The sequence below is a fragment of the Semicossyphus pulcher genome, unplaced genomic scaffold, assembly GCF_022749685.1.
Source record: "Semicossyphus pulcher isolate SPU_LCO1_2020_fin unplaced genomic scaffold, fSemPul1.0.p SCAF_9, whole genome shotgun sequence".
Taxonomy (NCBI): domain Eukaryota; kingdom Metazoa; phylum Chordata; class Actinopteri; order Labriformes; family Labridae; genus Semicossyphus; species Semicossyphus pulcher.
The window spans coordinates 16,450,350-16,468,963 of NW_027211770.1; the positions used below are offsets into that span (position 1 = coordinate 16,450,350).

The following is an 18,614-nucleotide window of genomic DNA, read 5'->3' on the forward strand; positions in this document are numbered from 1 at the left end:
GTGACAAGACGAACTCGTATTGTCAAATAATACCTGCCTTTGTCACAGCTCCATCCTATTACCCTACAAGACGGGCATGTCGGCTTCGGGAGGAGGATACGCGTACAGTGGGGGTCTTACTGTCTCATCTGTCTTCATTAAAAGCCGCGCTCCGCCGGGGGAATAGCAAAATCAACATAGACAGTGCTGCTAATTTATGTATTCATCATTGTTGCTTCATGGGAAGCTTTGTTTGTCGCTGTTCCACATGCCCGACGCAGCCACTCGCCAGGCTGATTAACTCTCAGGATTCACACCAGTCGCTTCTTTATCGGAAATGGTTTTATTTAAATATAAATATGTGTACAAAGGTACAAGCAACGATAGCTCATTTTTAGCAAATAAAATTCTTAATACATTATTAAAAGAATAAACAAACAAATGGCAATTAGTTGTGTTCCAAAAAAGCATAGTAACTGCATTCAATGATTGATGAACAACTTCGAGAAGAAAATCTGTGGACCCAAATAAATGAACCAAGATAGATACATATGTATATAAAGGTACTTTACAATAGAGCAGCTTACACGCTGTACATTAAGGCTTATATAAAATATAAAAATAAAGACAAGCGATGATGTTTGCCTCCTCACTTTAAGTGACATTTGTTCTCTCGTCAGGCTGCCTGGAAACAGCTTTGTAGACAAATGGCAGTACAGGCGTCCATACTGAAACATCCAGGTATTGGAATGCGACCGGGCCGGGTGCTGAAACGAATGTCTCGAACATGAAATGGACATGAGTATAAACGCTGAAGATTTCCACTAGACACATCATTTGCATGCAACAGAGAGAAAGTATGGGCTCAGCCATTTGTACAGATACTTAGTGTTTCAGGGTAGTACTGTTTCTTGTAAACATATTGAGACAATTTGATTGGTTGTAAAACTTGAGAGTGGGTGGTCCACATTAAGTCGTCTTTCCCATCCCCCGCCCGAGCCTGCCGACGCCGCATTCAAGTTTATTTCAAGATTGCCACCTTTCCCAACCACCTCTTTTTGATTGTTCTGGTAAAAGCCAACTCTTCATTTTACAATCAGAAATCACAGCAGAAAACAGTACCAGGGGCAGGGCAGTCGTTTTCAGCCTCAGCCCCTGTTTAACCCCCTAAAAAATTACCACCATCTTTGGGTTTCATGGCCTCACCTTGTCCATCTTGGTACAACACACAGGTAACATAAAGTCCCCCATTACAATGAAGGGTAAACACACATTCTCTTCATATCTCCTTCTTTTCTCCACTGCTCAGTCCAGCGTGTTACGGGTTATTATCAGAAGAAGCTCCAGGAATACAGCTCAGGCCAGAAGTATTCCACCACTGATTAGACTCTTCGTATGGTACAGTGCCTGTAGCACTTGTTGGTCAGGAGAGCTAGCCTGTTGTGCAGAATAGTTGATGTCTGTCTCTGTGGATAGCTCAGTCTTATGTTGATGATAGAGACACAAATGTGCTTAGAATTCCTTTCGCATGCCAACAAAACACCAAATGACTGACAACAATAGGCTGTTTTTTTCCTCAAATACGTCTCAGCTTGTCATTTGTTCTTTCAAAGTATTTTAGCGTTGACACAAAGTAAACTCTGGAAGGCAGGTAAACAGCTACCCCAGTCATTTTGGCCACCCAAAATCAGGAGATGCTTTTGATTCATTTTCTTGTTGGCCCTTGAACTGGCAGAATATCTCCACAGGGTTTGGGTGGTCATCATGTAGAGATAACCTCGTGAGGTATCACACTGTAATCATTAGTTTGACTTGAACATCACAATCTGCTGAATTCTCCAGCTCCACAGTTAGCTTCATCGTAGATCCCGCCAACCATCACAACAAATAAAGGACGGTTATTCCATAACCTAAATCACATGACCCCCTCAAAATACTGTCCACTGCGTCCTTGAAGGACCGTCCGATCGAAGAAAGTCTCAGTTCATGTTAGTCCAGCCACACATGTATGTGGAGGTGACAATGGCTATCTACTCTCTGCTCCGGTAATCTTCTTTTTCCATTCTTAAGTCCAATCAGACGTGCGTCTGCATCCGCTGTGAGGGCCGTCCATAGTCAGACTGCTGCGAGGACACTTGTGAGGAGGCATAAGAGAAACGGGACGAGCTGGACACCTTGCTGGCCTGATCTGATTGGTCGTACGCATCCACCTTCTCGTAGGAGGCGGGCTTAACGTAGCTGGTGAAGGCGCGACCGTATGTAGCAGGCAGGTAGGCGGAGCCACTGTAGACGGGATCAGTGGGATAAATGCTGGCAGGCTGGGTGGGCTGCTGCTGGGCAGCCTGCTGCTGTTCGTACGCGGTTCTGCCCGCTGTGGTTGTGGCGTATCGTTGGGAGAAGTCATAGACACGAGGCTGGGTGCCATGCTGACCATAGATGGGGCTGGGGGAGGGCAGCTGGGACGGGGTGTAGACTGGCCGAGTATTGGGGACGTACTCAGAGAATCCACTGCTGCGGATGTGGCGGTCCTCATGGCCTCGGACGTTGTAGTATCCATTAGTGGGGTCCTATGCACAGGGAAAGATGACTCATGAGCTCTTCATAGTTCAGTATAATGTGTAATAGATGAAAATAGTCAATTCTTGCTCTTTTTTTAGGCTGTTACTTTAAATAAGTGTTTTCAGTTTTACCTTGATGTCCGATCTCTCGTCCTCCTCCTCTTCCAGGAGGTCACTGTGTTCTGTGCGCGACGTCCCGGGAGACTCGCTGCTGTTGGGAGCCTGAGGGAAGACCGAGCAGTTTTTGAAGAATTACTAGCGTGAACAAGACCTCACTTGAATAAGAACAAAACAAAGCCTGAGTATTACATTATAGTGTAAATGTGATTTTCCCCGAGCCAGCTAGAGAGAGATCTGTCACACAAATAAAGAAAGAACAAAGGAATATACCATGGGCTCTTTGACATCCTCCTCATCGTCGTTGCCACGTGTAGCGTTGTGATCGCTGTGAACGATCTGAACTCTGATGTCACTCTTAGAGAGACGAGTGCACCTTTTACCTGTGAGGATTGAACAGAAAATAAGCTGTAATTCTACAGAGTGAAGAAGAAAACTGTTGAGTTTTCGGCTCATTAATGAATCTGTGTGATGTAAAGAAGTGGCAGTTGACCCTCTCGCCCATACTGACCGTTGAGCTCACCTTTGCCCGTGTGCCTGCAGCAGAGGGACACCAGCGTAATGACAGAGATGAGCAGGACACAGCCTCCACCAACCGCTCCAGCAACAATTATCAGCATCGGCAGAGCTTCTGTAACGAGAACAGTAATACAAGATAAGTGTGGCGTAGTGGGTGGGTGGGTGGGGGGATGGGGGGTGGTAGATGGTTGTCAGGAGAAGGGGAGGGATGAAGTGAGAGATAGTGGAGCATAAGTGTCAGTGTCAAGAACGAGCAGATCAGAGCAAAAGAAAAGAAAAGAGATCTATTCATTTGTCTTGCTAATCCTGGAAACGTCAGCGCCTATATAAATTCATCTGCAGTAAGCTCTGTCCTGCTCACAGCTAGCGTATGCTCATGCGGGCAGCTCACAGCCGGGCTATTGTCTCTAATCTCTCTGAAAGAAGGGTAACAAGGCCTGACATGCAATGAAGCAACAGACAGTAATCTAATTAGAGATTCCAGGAGATACCGCTGCCCATTTCTCTGGAGACCCCTCTCTGCTACGTTGATGTAAATTACTGCCGAGGACCTTATTTTTGGTGTCTGCTGCAACAAAGGCTTCCACCCGCATCACTATAGGAGTAGTACTGCCTCTTTTTAAGACCACTTAAAGGGGCTGCAGCCTGAGCTGCTCAACTTGGCTCTGGGACAGTGATAGAGAATATGAGTCCAACCGCAGACACATGGGGCTTCCTCTAATTGACTTTTGTCCCCAATCAATATCTATGGTATGGGGCAAACATATTCATTAAAGGAACCATCTGCTGATTAAATCATATCGATTAGGGGCAGCATAATTAAGATAAGCGCAACAGAGGAGCACTGCTTTCACCTAATCTGGCCCCCTTCAACGCGAGGATGGAGAGTCGCAATATAGCTTCTGCAGAGGGCTCTGGTGGTAGAGGGGGAGTTGTTACTCATGTAAGTTTGTACCTTGCTCCTTCAGCGTGACCAGGGCGGTGCCAGTGCCGAAGCGGTTCCAGGCGGTGCAGTTGTAGCGCAGCTGGAAATCCTGAGCCAGCGTCTCAGACAGCACCAGAGACGACACGACGCCGTGGTCGCTGGTGACCGTCTGCACCGAGTACCGACCGGAGGAGCCAGAGGAGAGGCTCATGTCTCCAAAGGTCCACACCTGGGGAGAGGGGAAGGAGAATTTAGACATCGGGGTGTAAGTCCAGGGGCGTGTTCAGACTCTTTTGACAAGGGTCACCCAACTGGGGCACTGACCCTTGGTCCACTCTTGTGTTTAAGTTTTAAAAAACAACATCACAACAGAGTGGCACCGCACAAAACATCCATGATTTCTTCTTTAAGGCCTCAAAAAGAAGTCACCATAAAAAGTACAGACAAAAGAAAAGCGCTACATTCAAATGTCACAAAAGTTGCTAGCAGCCTGTTGCAACACATCCCAACTGACCAGGCAGATAGCAAATCCTATTTAAGGGTTATAGGATGGCCAGTATGATCGGGTGGATAATCATATTTCAAGAGTGCCACCCTATGCCCCCCCCCGGAAACGCCCCTGTGTAAATCACTTATCTAAGAAGCATCTCTCTCTGGTGAGCAAAGCGGAGGCCCGTGCAGCTGTTTATCCTCAGATCCCCGCCTGCCGCTGACTGAACATCAGTTTCTCTCTCCGTTCTACTTTCTTTGCGCCGACCCTTACGATGCTCCGCGGCTGACACAGCTCACAGGCTCATGTTTAAGCTGCCTCCCACGTCTGCCCTGCAGGTGAGGCCTAAGGAGGGTTAGGTAGCTGCACTATGAAATAAGGCTCCTCTCCACTGTCTCCAGCACAAGGGCCAGCAGGGCACCTGTCTCTCACTCCTCCTCACACCCTAATTATCCTCTCCCAGCCCAGCGTACGTTCAGCAGTTCAACAGGGTCAGCCGAGTGATGCCTCTCGGGCCGCTAATTGAATGCGGTTTGGCTGAAACCTGCAGGAAGCCGGTCTCCCACAGCTCCTCCAACTCCACTATCCTTTCCAGTCAATGTCGGAGCAATTACAGCTGTGAATATGTGTGTGTACGTGTTTGTTAGCGTGTGAGGTGGAGATGTGCGGGTGGAAAGGTGTGAAGGTGAGGTCAGGGGTAAAACTACACTGAGTGAGCCATCTCATGGGGGTGTGCGAGGAGGAACATGGAGGACGTCAGCTCCAAAGCATAAGTGAATGACAAACAAGACAAATAAGAGGCTAACTTACAATCTTATCAGGCGGGGGACTGCTTCCCACCCGGCATTCCAGCTTGCCCTTGGAGTGCTTGACGGCGTGCTGCGTGGCCTCCACTGTGATGATAGGAGGACCTGGTGTGAGGAAGGAAGAAAAAGGGACAGAATATTCTGAATTACTGATCAATACCACAATGTCAGGTATCTATTATGATGCTCTTTTTTCAGCAGATCAAACCACAACATCACAAGGCGCCCTCCATACTCACCATTTACAGTCAGAGTGACATCCCTTTCTGCAACTCCAATCCGAGGTACAATGGCCTTGCAGGTGTATGTTCCGGCGTCCTCCTGGGTAACAGCCTTCAGCTGCAAGGTGTTACCATTACTGAGCACCTGGAGAGAAATCCGGGGAGACAAGTGAGAAGTGTGTTAGAGCGAACACGAGGCAGAAAAAGAGCAGACAAAGGAGACCGGGAACTTTATCGGTGGCCCACTCATTGTGGAGGCAGCGCAGAGGTGGGCTGACCATTGTAACAAATGCTGCTGGTTTGAGTTTAATTTCATTGTGAAGAGCTTTAATCACAGCATTAAGCACTCCAGCCGCCGCCGAGTGACCGTGCGGCTGGGGAGATTGTTGTAATTAAACAGCGGGGACAGAACAGAGCACACTCCGGTGTGAGTGGGCCCCAGCCTTTTTGAGCTGCTACACTCACTCACTCCTTAGCTCATTGATCCTGTCATTCCATCAAGCTGTGATTAATCCATTTACCCCTACTCTCTCCACCTCCTCCTCCATCTCTACACCCCCCCCCCTGCTATCACTCTCTCCGATTTTTTATTTCAACACATTTATGGAGTAACCCAATTAATCCATTACTGGTGGCTGTGTGGGGGGACAGTGGCAGTGGGCGGATTAGAAAAATGCCTGCGCGGCTCCCTCGGAGGGGCTGAAAGCGCTCACTCTTTAAGATGACAGCATCGCTTACGCCATCCTGCAGGCCGGTTTGTTACCGCGGGTGTTTTCTCCAGCAGCATCGCCTCTGAAATTATGTTAGGAGAGAGGCTCCTGTGGGATGTCCCCACTGATGCTGTTTACACTGAAAGACTTTTACCAGGATGATGCAAAGTGAAGGTGGAGATGGAGATTTGTTTCACCTATGAAATTAACAATGAGGAGATGGGTACTTAAGTGCAGCCGGGCCTCTTTAATGTCTAAGATGCTGCTCTAAAAGTTGTGATTGTGTGACCACACTGTGACTGATTGATTTATCGATTGATCGGTTGTGCTAAGAATTACGACAGCACGTCATGTGGCCCGACGATGCCGTATGAATCAATCAGTGGACAGACAGATTCTGCCAGAGGCGTCAGCCCTCGGGGAGCATGCAGAGAGGAGCTGTTGAAGATTCAGCCTGAAAAAAGCCAACATGTGGGGGGAGAAAAAGTGTGAAGGATTCATGCCTCAAGGCCATGTGTGAATGCTTCCCTCTGGAGGGGAGGTGATGAGGAATGGTGTTGAAGCTTCACCTTCCCAACCGAGATAAAAGCGGTGACTAATGCGCGTCGCCTTACCACGCTGGAGCCCTGCTTGGTCCAGGCCAGGGTCAGAGGAGGGTTTCCGGTCCACGCACAAGTAAAGGCTGCATCCATCCCGATGTCCACTGTCATTGGCTTAGGCTCCGACAGCAGTCTGGGGCCAACTAGGGTGAAGCAGCGCAGACGGCCAGTTACAATCAATAAGAGAGTGCTTTTAAAACAACAACAAGAGAAAAGCTCTGAATACACTGTAGAAAACGTTTGCCCGGAGTTAAACTCACATTGGACATCGACCAGGGTGCTGACGTTGGTGCTGCCCACAGAGTTGGACACCTCGCAGGAGACCGGGTCGGTGAAGTAGGAGTAGTCCACCGTCACCTCAAGGCTGTCCCCGTTTGCTTCAGAGATGGGAACTCCTCCTTTGGACCACCTGGGACGGATGAATAATCACATTATACAGCCGCATTAGTTCAGGGAGGGTACTTAGCCATGCGTATCAAAGTGGCTATTAGCTGATTCATGGCTTGTGCCAATCACAATCAAACGCTGCCAATCAAGCACACCATTTAACCCAGTAAATCTAGTAAACACTTGCATACTTTTATTGCTTTTTTGGATGACATGGCTTTGTTTGTTCCTCCGTAATGCGATGAAATAGTTGTATGGTTGTACTGTAGCGTGATCTGTGACTGCAGGCTGTGCGCGCGTGCAGGATCAGAGTGGTAAATGGAGATGACAAAGAAGGATAGATACCTGTAACCGGTGATTTCAGGGTTGGCCGAAGCAGAGCAGATGAAGAGGACTTTGGCTCCCTCGGTCACAGTCTGAGGCTGGACTGATAGAGTCACTGATGGAGGGTCTGCGAGGAGGAAAACCTTTCTGTTACTGACATGAATGTGTGACCCAGAACTTCATCGTGTTAAGTAATCTCATTGGTCCCATGCACATAGCCTGCACTGTGCTGTGACGTTTCTGTGGTCTGATGCCAGGACACTCACGTTGGACATTGATAGTGATAGATGTCTGTCGTCCAGCGGGGGCGGCGGGGTTAAGAACCCTGCAGGTGTAGGTGCGCCCGGAGTCGCTGTCCTCAGGAACGATTGGAAGCATACTGACAGCAGACTCCCTCTTCCCATCCTCCATCGGTGTCTGTGGAGTTTGAAAACAAAGCAGAGTGGCTGTTAGATGCCGCTGGAGGTCTGAGCAGCAAACTCAACTTTGAAAGACAGTCGCCTGAAAAACCGGCTCAATGTCACACAACCAAGTTACTACCTGTGATCGCATCACTTCGGAATATCTCTATGACACCGCCGCTCTTATTTTTTCATGTGCGAGGCATTAAAATTGCCGTCCTGTTCTATGGCATGGCAGTTAAATCATATATTTTACGATGCAGCGGGGGATATTGTGCTGTTCCCACATTTCTGAGAGTGTTCCCCGTCAGCGCTCTTGTTTGTCATCATCTTTTAAATCTATTTACTGCTCACAGAAATCAATACGCCTAAGTGAGGAAAGGTGTAGATTCTGAGGATATGGCTCACTGCTCACTCACTCACACACTCACTCACACACTCACACACACACACACACACACACACACCAGGAAAAAACTGTGACGGCCAAGGTGCCTGTGCGAGTGTTTTTTGGGAGGTGCCAGTGAGAAAAAAAAAAAAAGTGTCACACATTTTTGAAAAACAGCAAGGGCAAGCTGAGCCTTTTCCCTGGACAGCCAAATCAATGGACGCAGGCTTTCACTTCCTCAGCCTGACACACAGAAAGCATTTTTATGCTAGATCAAATCACATCACTCCCTGTCACCACCCCTCACTCGGACAAAGCTTTCTCTTTCCCCCCAGCCTCTCTTCTTAATGTTGGAAATTCTCTCTGTTTTTCACAAAGCTATCTCACTACATCACTCCGTATCCTTTCCCCTCCGTATCCCTCTTTCCTCTGCCTCCTCCCCCCCTCCCGTCTCACTGCAGGCTCTCGCCTCCTTAAATGTAGCGTTTAGCGTCGTTTAGCGTGGCCAGAGAGCATGAAAAATGTGACACTTTCCCAGCCGTGGCTGGCTTACGCTCCGGCGCATCCCCATTGTGTTTCTGCATTGTTGTGGGTGATTTCTTCTCTGCAGAAACTCTACTGTATGAAACACTCATGCCTGTCTGAGCTTTGGCATGCTCCAGTTATGCTGTAGTGTCGCTGCATTAGCGAGCAAAGGGGGAGGAGGGGGTTAGCGAGAGAGAGAGGGGGGTGAGGCAGAGGAGGAGGAGGAGGTAGGGTGGGAGTGGGTGGGGGGTCAGGCGTGAGTAAAAATGGGAGGGGGACTGCAGAGAGTGAGCGGACAAATCGTGCCAGAGAGGGGTGGCGATCATGGGAGAAAGAGGAGAAAAACAAAAGAAAAGGACTATCGTACCCTCAGAGAAAAAACTGTTTTGAATAGCTTTGCATTTTTCTCTGCCTCCCGTTATGTTTTGTAATCCAGCGTGGGTGTTAGTGATTGAATGATAGTGCTGTGCAAAAGATCTCTCCTCACTGTACCTTGGAATAAATCGCCGTCTCCATGACCTCTCCATCTCTGTACCAGGTGATCTCAGCAGCAGGTTTGGCTCCTGAGGCTCTGCAGGTAAGGTTGTGCGGTGTGTGGGCCTTAAGACGAACAACAGGGCCGCCCTCCACCACGGGGTCTGAAGGAGGAACTGTAAAGCAGAACAAACATAGCACTCAAAACAACAACAACAAAAAAAATCTCATTACAGCTGCAGGCCAGAACAAAGCCACAAAAAAGTCGTTCTGATATTGAGTTTGCTGTTGCTCTTAGCTCAGCATCAATATATCGCGCCAGCAAAAGAGGCAAACATCTTCTTAAGGCCATGTGTCTGTTTAACAAGGTGTAGTTTCAGACAGGAGAGAGCAGCGAGAACAGTCGTCATTATAAAAAACACACACTCAACCTTATTTATTTCCTTCCTTGGGACTTGCATTATTACTCTATTTGCTCTTATTGTTGCAGAGTGATGTTTCAACTGAATTGCTTATTTGTTCATTTATTTGCATGGTTTCGCACGCACCACTGGCAAGCCAAGCGTGCCACCCCTGATGAAGGCGTCTATCTCCCCAACCAATAAGAGAAGGCGTAAACATGGGGTTTGTGCTGGCCTTTCTCGCTCCCTCCACCGAACCAATTTCACTGTGTGTATCTGAATTGTCAGAGGTCCTTCCGCTGCCGCGCCACGGACACTAATGGAATCCGAGTGCTAGGTGATTTTAATTTCCATGCCGATTCCCCTGACTGCACTCCCGCCGTTGACTCCTTTGACTGTGCAGGATTGCTTTGGTCTCATCTGGCCACATTGATTTACACATACACACATACAGGCATGTGCACACACCTACACATGTGCGGAAAAAGCCCCCTTCTCTCCTTATATACACATGCAGGAATGTACTGCAGGCGCCTAAAGGATCCACCTGATTCCTTTTAATATAGTGGGATGTTTATGAATTGCACATCATGAATCACCAGGCTTGGTCTCTAAGAGCGCGCTTAATGTAGAAAAGCAATATTATCAACTTTCTGTGCTGCCTCCACACCGGCGTCGTTACGGCTGTGTGTGGGCATGCGATGACCGCGCTGCTTTGTGCCGCTCTGACAGTGACACTAGACACGGAGCGGTGGGCTGACGAACACAGGTGAGCTCTCTGAGTCGATTCATTTGGTTGAAATGTTCTGACATAGCGTGATCTCAATCTGCTTGCCTTTTCATGGCAAACCCAGCGCCGCTTGTCATGCCGCCTCAATGAACTCAGACTTCACAGCTCGGCGGTAACACATTCAAGGACAATTCAAGGCTCTGTGGTGAAAGCTGCACATTGTGCTGCGGGGTAAGCGTCAGCACCGTGCCTGTAGAATTGTTACAGCTCTCTCTGTGTAATACTTTGGAGGTGAATATACGGACAATTGACGGGACAAATTTAAGTGAGTGGTATTCCTTTGCATGCCACCAGATGCCAGCAGTGCTTTGCCGAATCCGATCCCCATGAGACCTGGCCCTCCTCCTCCTCCTCCTCCTCCTCCTCCTTACCGCCCCCCCACCTCCTAACGTCTGTGCGAAGAAGTAGATCACTCACATCATGTTAATGTAAAAACCCGCCTTGCGCTTGACAAATGTTGTAGCTCACTGTAAAATGTGCTAACTGTGCAGACCCTGACTTTCAAGCGACTACGCAAGTCATTTGTGACTGCAGCAATCACATTATCTCAGACGTCCACAGTCTTGATTACTGCCACTGAGAGCAGAGGGCTTTCCTTCTCTTTTTTTCTGCTTCAGTCTCTTGGCTGAGCCGCGCTCGGTCTGAATTATACATTCAGGACATGATTTTTTTTTCACCAGAAAACTAGATTTATGACGGGGTTATCTGTGAGCGCTGATCACAGTTTGTTTTATGAATTGCAAATCACCTGGAGAGTGTTTTGATGTATTTTTTATTCCTCCATGATAAGTTTGAATGCGATTATCTTCTCGGTGTATTGTTTGCGTGCGATTTGTACATATTTGTCTCCATGTGTCTGTGTTTTGCGATGAGGACACTCCCCTGATTGTTCCCGAGCGCTGCCAGCCCGCAGGCCTTGGCACGCGGGCTGGCTGCGGGGATCATGCATGAGCTGTGTATCTTACCTAGTACAGTGAGCTTGGCACGGTGGGAGCGCAGTCCTGCCTGTGTAGCCTGACACTCGTACACCGCGTCATCCGCCAACTCTGCCGAATCGATCAGCAAGCTGTGCTCGCCTGATAGCGGGTCGCCCATTAAGGAATAGCGCGTCCAGCCTGCGTGAAGCCAAAACAGAGAATGGAGTCAGGGACAAACAAACGGAGCGACAACAAACACATAATGAAAGGACTATAAAATGAACAGACTTGTGCCGCGAACAAAGGCGAGGGAAACGTGGCAAGACACAAATGAAAGCAAAGAAGCACCTCACTGGGCCGGGAATTGAGCCGTTGTGTTAGCGGAGCAGCAGGAGGCTCGAAATGCAACACGTGAGAAGTCTGCTGCATGAGGAGTGTGTCCTTTAAACACAGACACAATAAAGATGGGGTGGCTAAGGTCAAGAGGAAGCCTCTCCACCTTCTCTCTAGTCTGCCACACATTTAAATGTCAGTGCGTGACAAAAGCCAATTGATTATCTACCTTCCTACAAGACCCTTAAAATGCTAAGCAACAAATTAAAGTTTGTGTGTGCAGCAGTAGCCGACCTGTCTGAGGTACATTGTTCTCTAAACATTAATTTGCGTAAAACTCCGGTGTTTGACAGGGAGAGACTCGGCTTCTAATGAGAGCTGGCATTGATCGTGCGAGACAGACAGAGCGAGCGATAAACACACAGAAAGCAAGAGAGGCAGAGGAAAGCATACGATACCTGGTAGATCTCTCTCTCCTCCCAGCGCCAGGCCATCTTTGGTCCATTGTACCATTCCCCGATACCCCACTATGACACAAGGCAGAGTCACCGACTGACTGGAAACCACCACCTGGTCCTGGGGCTGCTGGGAGAAGTAGGCTGCTTGGGTGGCTGCTGGGAGAAAGGAGAGAAAGCATGGTGTGAATATAACATCTCTTCAGTTTCATTATAGTCGATGGACATACAGGATATACAGTCGGTACACAGGGTGCTGCTAAGGGCTCTACAGTGAATATAAGGGGCGTATGTTTGTGCAGAGATGAAGAGTGAAACTTTCACTGTAAGAGCAGACTCCAATGAACCCGTGCGCTCACTCTCTCGTTCTCATGGCGCTCGCTGAGAGAACGGACAGGACTGACGTGTGAAAATATTATTTTTCTCCCCATAAATGTTGCTTCTAAGAGGAAGAGTCAGCTGCGCCTCATAACTTATTTAACTCTTTCCCAAGACCATATGGCTCTGTGCTCGCTGACATGAAGCAAACACTCTCTTCCTGGGAGAAAAATGTGCCACTCTTTCACTGTGCTTTTTGTAAAAATGGATGTTAAACAATCAAAACTCCATTAAAGCTCCCAGGAGACCCATCCGTTTGAGCCTGCTGAAAGTCAGCGGAGACACCTGCCGCCGTTCCGCTGCTGTGTTTAAGTACGGCACGCAGTCTCTCCGGATTGGCTGGCCCGCCTTCACACGCATGCAGAAACACAGTGTGAATATGGATCCGCGGCTCCAACTGTTTGTGCCTCTATGCTAACGATTGAGCATTACAAACCCTACTGGCAGGGGAAGATGGCAACACTCCAGAGGTAACTAATCCGTAGGGGAAGGTAGGAGGAGAGGGAGGAAGGCGGTTGGTTGGTTATCTAAGTGGGGTGTCTGTGTGAGTCGTGAAGAGGACTTAAAAAAAACTCATTCTCCTTCTCTCTTTCTTTGTTGCTCGCTGGAGAATGGAAGGGAAGGGGGACAGAGGCAGATAAAGAGGGCTCTATTCAGGCACTGCTAAGCCCCCCCTGAACTGCTTCTCTTGGTGGGAGCGCTTAAACAGACAGGGTTGCTCCCCCCCTCCCAGCAAAGAAAGCCGCTGAAAGGAGGGCAACATACGGCGGCCAGAGACGCGCTATTGTCCCCTTGTCCCTCTCTTTTAATAGGCCTCTTCATTTCCAATCAATCCTGCTAAATGCAAGTTTAATAGCTTTTCAATAGCAGCTTTTCCCCCCAGAGGGTAGCTGGGATTTTCTCTCTCTCTCTGTCTCACCCCTTTTCTCTTCTTTCCCCGGTCTCTCCCCCCCTCCTCCCTTCTTTCTCGCTCCAATCTCTCCAGTTTTTCTTTCTTGTTGAAAAGGGGGGCTTCCGAGGTTGTTGGCAGTGTTTATTCCGCACTCAATTATCCACTTCATCTCGGGGTGCACCATGGACTGAACCCTGCCCCGCTCCTCCCCTCTCGCTTTGCACCCTCCCGCCTCTGTCGCCCAACGGCACAATCAGAGCCGCCAAACAGTGAGATCATCAGGAACGTGAGTCCTCCATGGCTCCAGCGGGGCCTCGAAATCCATTCTCACATGCTGCCCATACTTTCTTTCTTTCCATCTGGGCCAGAAGAGATGTTAATAGATAACTGAACAGACACAAAACATCACAGAACAATGCGTGTTTGTTCACCAATAGCGTCTCCCTGTGCATCATTTTAACCCGGCTGTTTGAAAGCTTATTGAGCGCTGGATGCGAACAGGTAGGCTGTATGTGTGTCACGCACCGCGGATCAAAAGAGGCCAATTTAAGAGCGTCAATGAGAAGTGAAACATCTTCTAGCTCAGGCTATTAGGCGTTTAGCGAAGGCTGGCATTTTCCCATCATACCTCCTGAAATGCGGTTCTTACAGTCTGTCCCTAACATTCTGCCTTTATGAGCTATCGAGCGCCTTCCTCTGCCTCCCCCTGCACACTGAGCGAGGGGATTTTCCTCTTTGTGTTTGCAACAGTTCAAACATTGATTGCAATTAAGTATCTTGCCCAGAGTATCTAAATGTTTACAATGGGTAATAATTCAGTGCATTGGTTGATTGTTGAGATGGATTACATGCACTGAATTGTTTCTCTTTACCTCACCCACACGCAATTTCTCATGCTCACATATGGCAATTAACGCGGCACGCGCGCACACGTACAAACACAGGCGAACAAATATAGAGTGCAGCGTATGTGCTGTAGCGAATGTCTTCACACCATACGGGTGATTCATTGCTCTCCGGATCCCTTATTGAAAACGCTCAACAGAACATCTCGACTGGCTAATGACTCATGCCAGATTCCTTTAATTCCTCCTTGCTGAATTAGACAATTCTTTGACGGTGTATTAGCAGCTTAATTACATGAATACATTTCTGACGGAAGGAGAGAGGGAGGAAGAGAGGCAGACAAAGAGTCGGTGGAGGAGACGCAGTCAGAAGAAGTCAGGGAGCTGTGGGTGTGAGGAGGCTCGTTCTTGGTGTGCTGCAGTGTCACGCACACACACACAAACACCGACACACAGCAGCGTTCAGTGTTTTCAACAGACTCAAAATGAGGAGATTGTCTATTGGCTCCAATTGAATCAAATTTCAAAAGAAAGATGTGAATCCCCTTGAAATCCAAACACTCCTGCAGTAGATGTGAGTTTATTTAGCATTTAGCACGTCGCCTTGAATGTTACGCAGGTAAATATGCGCCGTGTAGATTAGTTGTACCACATGCGGTGTGCTTAATGCCACTTTAAAGGTGGTTAAAATTTAGATTTACAAGTCCTTGTCCCAAAAAATGCAAGATTTACTCTATTTCTTACCTTGGCTGTGCGTGTGTGTACGTGTGTGTGCGTGTTTGTGTGTGCTTTTCCATCCCCCAGTAACAAGGTCAAAACACATTTGGCCTGATACATTTTAATCCGGATTTCTCAAAATGGAATATCATTTCACGCCGCTGGATGCACATGGGGCTAAGTTCGTGTGTGTGTGTGTGTGTGTGTGTGTGTGTGTGCCCGACTGTGTGGGCTCAGAGTGTGTGTGTGTGTGTTTGCCAGTCTAAAAATGTTTGTGTATCTGTGGAGGGCGGGGCAGTGTTGATAGGGAAAGCAACTCGTCAGGCACATTTAGCAGTTACTTTGACACAGTGACTTTGCTCTTTCTGTCACATGTTCGGAGTTAAGTGCAAAAAAAAAAAAACAGCCTCTCCGACTTGGACACAACCTATTAAAGAGCTTTGAGACGACCCCCGCACTGCCGGCGCTCTCTCTCTGCCTCTCTCCTCCGTCTGAACCGATAGGGATACGTTCACATCAGGAAGGATCAGGAAGAGATGGACAGATGTCAGCAATGATCCGTCCACCACGGGACATCTGCCTTGATAGAATTAGATTGAGCCAGCCACTGTGTGTGTGTGTGTGTGTGTGTGTGTGTGTACTGGGAATGTATAAGTGTAAGCGCCGGCCATAATGCTAAAGACTGGGGAAGATAATGGCATTGCAGATGACCTTTAGATGAAATGTGGATCTAAAGCGCACAGCACAGTGCACTTATTTCCAAGTCATACGAGTCGTAATCTGCGAAGCCATTTTGGTAATCTGACAAAAAAAAAAACGTTTCAGGTCATAAATCAATTTAACACAGCACTCAGAAAGTCAGCGCCTTCAAATATAACATCAGGCTGTCTTGTTTGTAACAGTTCAGGCGGCGCACTCTCTCCATTTCCTGTGTGTTTACAATGACACTCAACACTCAGTCCAAGCTGAGTCCCTATTTTGGTCCTGATTTTATTCCATGTCCTCATTCCCATCCAGTTCAAAGAGCGCAGCATCCCTTCCTGTGGGGTCTATGAATATAAGTGCTCTCGAGTTGACTGGACAATTTGCTCGCTGCAGAAATAATTCAACATGTTAAAAATAAAAAATAGCGCCCGATGTCGCGTTTTCACCCCGGTGGTGGAGGCACAATCCCGCGTCCAACTGGTGTGAGTTTTTTCCACAATGAGAGCCAGAGAGGAGAACACGAGGAGAAAAGGCAGCAAAGCACAAAACAAGGCAATTGGCAAAAAAGTGTCAAGCTTGGAATAAACAGCCCCTTTCCCCAAATGCCATCCATTGTGTCTTGTCTAGATAAGGCTTCTAAATCGGGCTGGAAAATGCAAGCTCCATTTCTCTCTGTATGGAATTATTATCCCTTTGTTTGGACTCTTTTGTCTTCCACTTCCTGTGTGTGTGTGTGCGTGTGTGTACACAAACAGACAGTAGTGCTGAGGTAGCCGAACTATGGAGTATGTCCCAAAGGGGTCCCAGCACCCATCTCATGTTTGATCTGGCTACTAAGCTCATTACCACGACTCCTCCAGAACTTCTGAGGGATTGCGGCGAGGGGGGTGGGGGGGGGGCTCACAGCAGATACCACACACCAACATGTGGCCGTGTGGCACCCAGCATCCTCTCTGTTTCTCTTTGACCGCTGCAAACAGCTTCAGCCTGTGCCTCTGCAGATGGCCTCCTCTCTCACACCTTAATGCGCCCCGGAACCCTCTCTTCAATCCTTCCTCTCCCACGTTGCATTCCAGCTGCACACCCACCCACCCACGCTCACTATCTTTTCTCCCATTCTGCGTTTTTTGGTGCCCAAATTGCAGTCTAACAGCTTTTTAAGGGCTGTTTTGCTGGAGTTTAATCCTCCAAGCCTCCCCTTTCAGCCTTTATTCCATTGTGAACAATCTTGGCTCAGACCTAGACCCTTTTTACAGAGTGGACCCGCTCACCCACCAAGCCCCCCTCCCCCTCCTCTGGTGCTCTGCTGATACCCCAACCCGGGCCATTCTCTTCCATTCCTGCATCCCTCCACAATCCATCCTCTCATTCCTCTGTTTATCGCTCACACGTCTACAGTCAGTGAGCCATGATCCCTGAAATCAATGCCTAGCAGGCCCCCTTTGAGAGTTATATAAGGTGTTACTAATTGTTGATTTGCTTTCTCCATGGCTCTTTCTGCCATCGCTCTGCTTTTCCAGACTCCGTGTCAGCTGTCATCTCTTGCCAGCCTCTCCTTTGCACTCTTTTTCCTCCCTATCACTTCCTCTCCTCTATCCTGTATCCCCCCCCCCATGTCCCCTCTCTCGCTCCCTCTCTCTCGCTCCCTGCATCCCCTGGTGTGAAAATCACAGGGGTTTGTGTCAGCTTGTCAACACAACACTCAAGAAAGCAGAGAGTAGGGGGAACAACAGGAAAGGGAAAAAAGAAAAAAAAAAAGCCGCCACTACATGTTTGAAAGAGCGGAAAAACTGAGGAAAGGTAAAAATGGAAAAAGTGGGCTCCTGTCAGCTTCCAATTGCCGAGGAGCGGGCCTGAGAGGGGGATTGATGGAACGCTGTAATCAGTCCGTCTCCGAGGCTGTCACCACCGGGTTTTTCTCTGCTGGAATGGGGCAGTGCGCACATCAGGGCAGCAGTGAGGCTGATCGCATGGGCGAGCAGTGGCAGAGCTTCTCCCTGGGTACCTGCTGCAGCAGATGCAGCGGATGGAGTAATAGAGCGGTATGCATACCAGGAGGGGAAGAAAAGGGAGGAGGCTGAGAGCAGGGGGGGAGACCAAGAGTGCTGATGTGACATAGTCAGTGTGTGAATGGTGTGCTGCAGTGCCATAAATACACTCATTCTTATACTGTCTTCTCACACATGCACACACAAAGCGCACACTCACTGTCACAGTCCCATATCTTTAGGGTTTCTATGGGGCAGAAGCATCTCTCTGAGTATAATTCCCGCACAGCTTTTAAACAGCTCCCCCACTCTGCAGCCAAGAGCCAAAAGAGCTGAGAGCTGACTCCGTGCAGACAGATAGCAAGTGACTGGCTGGCTGGCTGGCTGGCTGGCAGGAGGACAGGAAATAAAAAACACATATAAAAAAAGAAAGAAAGGGGAGGGAGTCGGTGGCAGCGGTATGAAATTGTCTGTACACATCAGCCAGCAGTGTTGACAAGATGTTGATTGAGCTAGTCTTGTCATTTCGTGTCATTCCTTCTTACCCCCTGGTGTTTTCACTGCAAGACAGCTGCTGGCTGGATCTGTGTCACAGTTCCAGCCCTTTTCTGTCCCCCCGTCTCCCTCGCTCCCTCTCTCCTGCTTCTTCTTTCTGCATCTGTATCCCAATTCCTCTCTCCTGTCCCCCCCCCCCCCTTCCCTTTTCCACCACTGTTTGGATGGAAGGGCTTTCAGTATAATTTACTGTGCTTTTAAATCATTAACTTCTT

General features: G+C 48.5%; 1 protein-coding gene across 2 annotated transcripts in view; it reads right to left on the bottom strand.

Annotated features, from left to right (window-relative positions):
* Positions 1 to 316: 316 nt before the first annotated feature.
* The window catches only part of kirrel3l (kirre like nephrin family adhesion molecule 3, like), a 32,094-nt gene continuing 13,796 nt past the window's right edge, over positions 317 to 18,614 (bottom strand). The window contains exons 2-15 of one of the 2 annotated variants that reach the window (XM_069656617.1): positions 12,323 to 12,478; positions 11,580 to 11,729; positions 9,442 to 9,599; positions 7,902 to 8,052; positions 7,657 to 7,762; positions 7,185 to 7,333; positions 6,940 to 7,067; positions 5,634 to 5,760; positions 5,399 to 5,499; positions 4,129 to 4,327; positions 3,178 to 3,285; positions 2,928 to 3,037; positions 2,670 to 2,759; positions 317 to 2,546 (exon numbers count right to left, since the gene is read on the bottom strand). In XM_069656617.1, the coding sequence (XP_069512718.1) occupies positions 2,055 to 2,546; positions 2,670 to 2,759; positions 2,928 to 3,037; positions 3,178 to 3,285; positions 4,129 to 4,327; positions 5,399 to 5,499; positions 5,634 to 5,760; positions 6,940 to 7,067; positions 7,185 to 7,333; positions 7,657 to 7,762; positions 7,902 to 8,052; positions 9,442 to 9,599; positions 11,580 to 11,729; positions 12,323 to 12,478 (2,225 nt within the window). In that variant the 3' untranslated portion in view covers positions 317 to 2,054. Of the gene's footprint in view, positions 2,547 to 2,669; positions 2,760 to 2,927; positions 3,038 to 3,165; positions 3,286 to 4,128; positions 4,328 to 5,398; positions 5,500 to 5,633; positions 5,761 to 6,939; positions 7,068 to 7,184; positions 7,334 to 7,656; positions 7,763 to 7,901; positions 8,053 to 9,441; positions 9,600 to 11,579; positions 11,730 to 12,322; positions 12,479 to 18,614 lie in introns of both variants that reach the window. The other variant, XM_069656616.1, reaches the window with a different exon arrangement.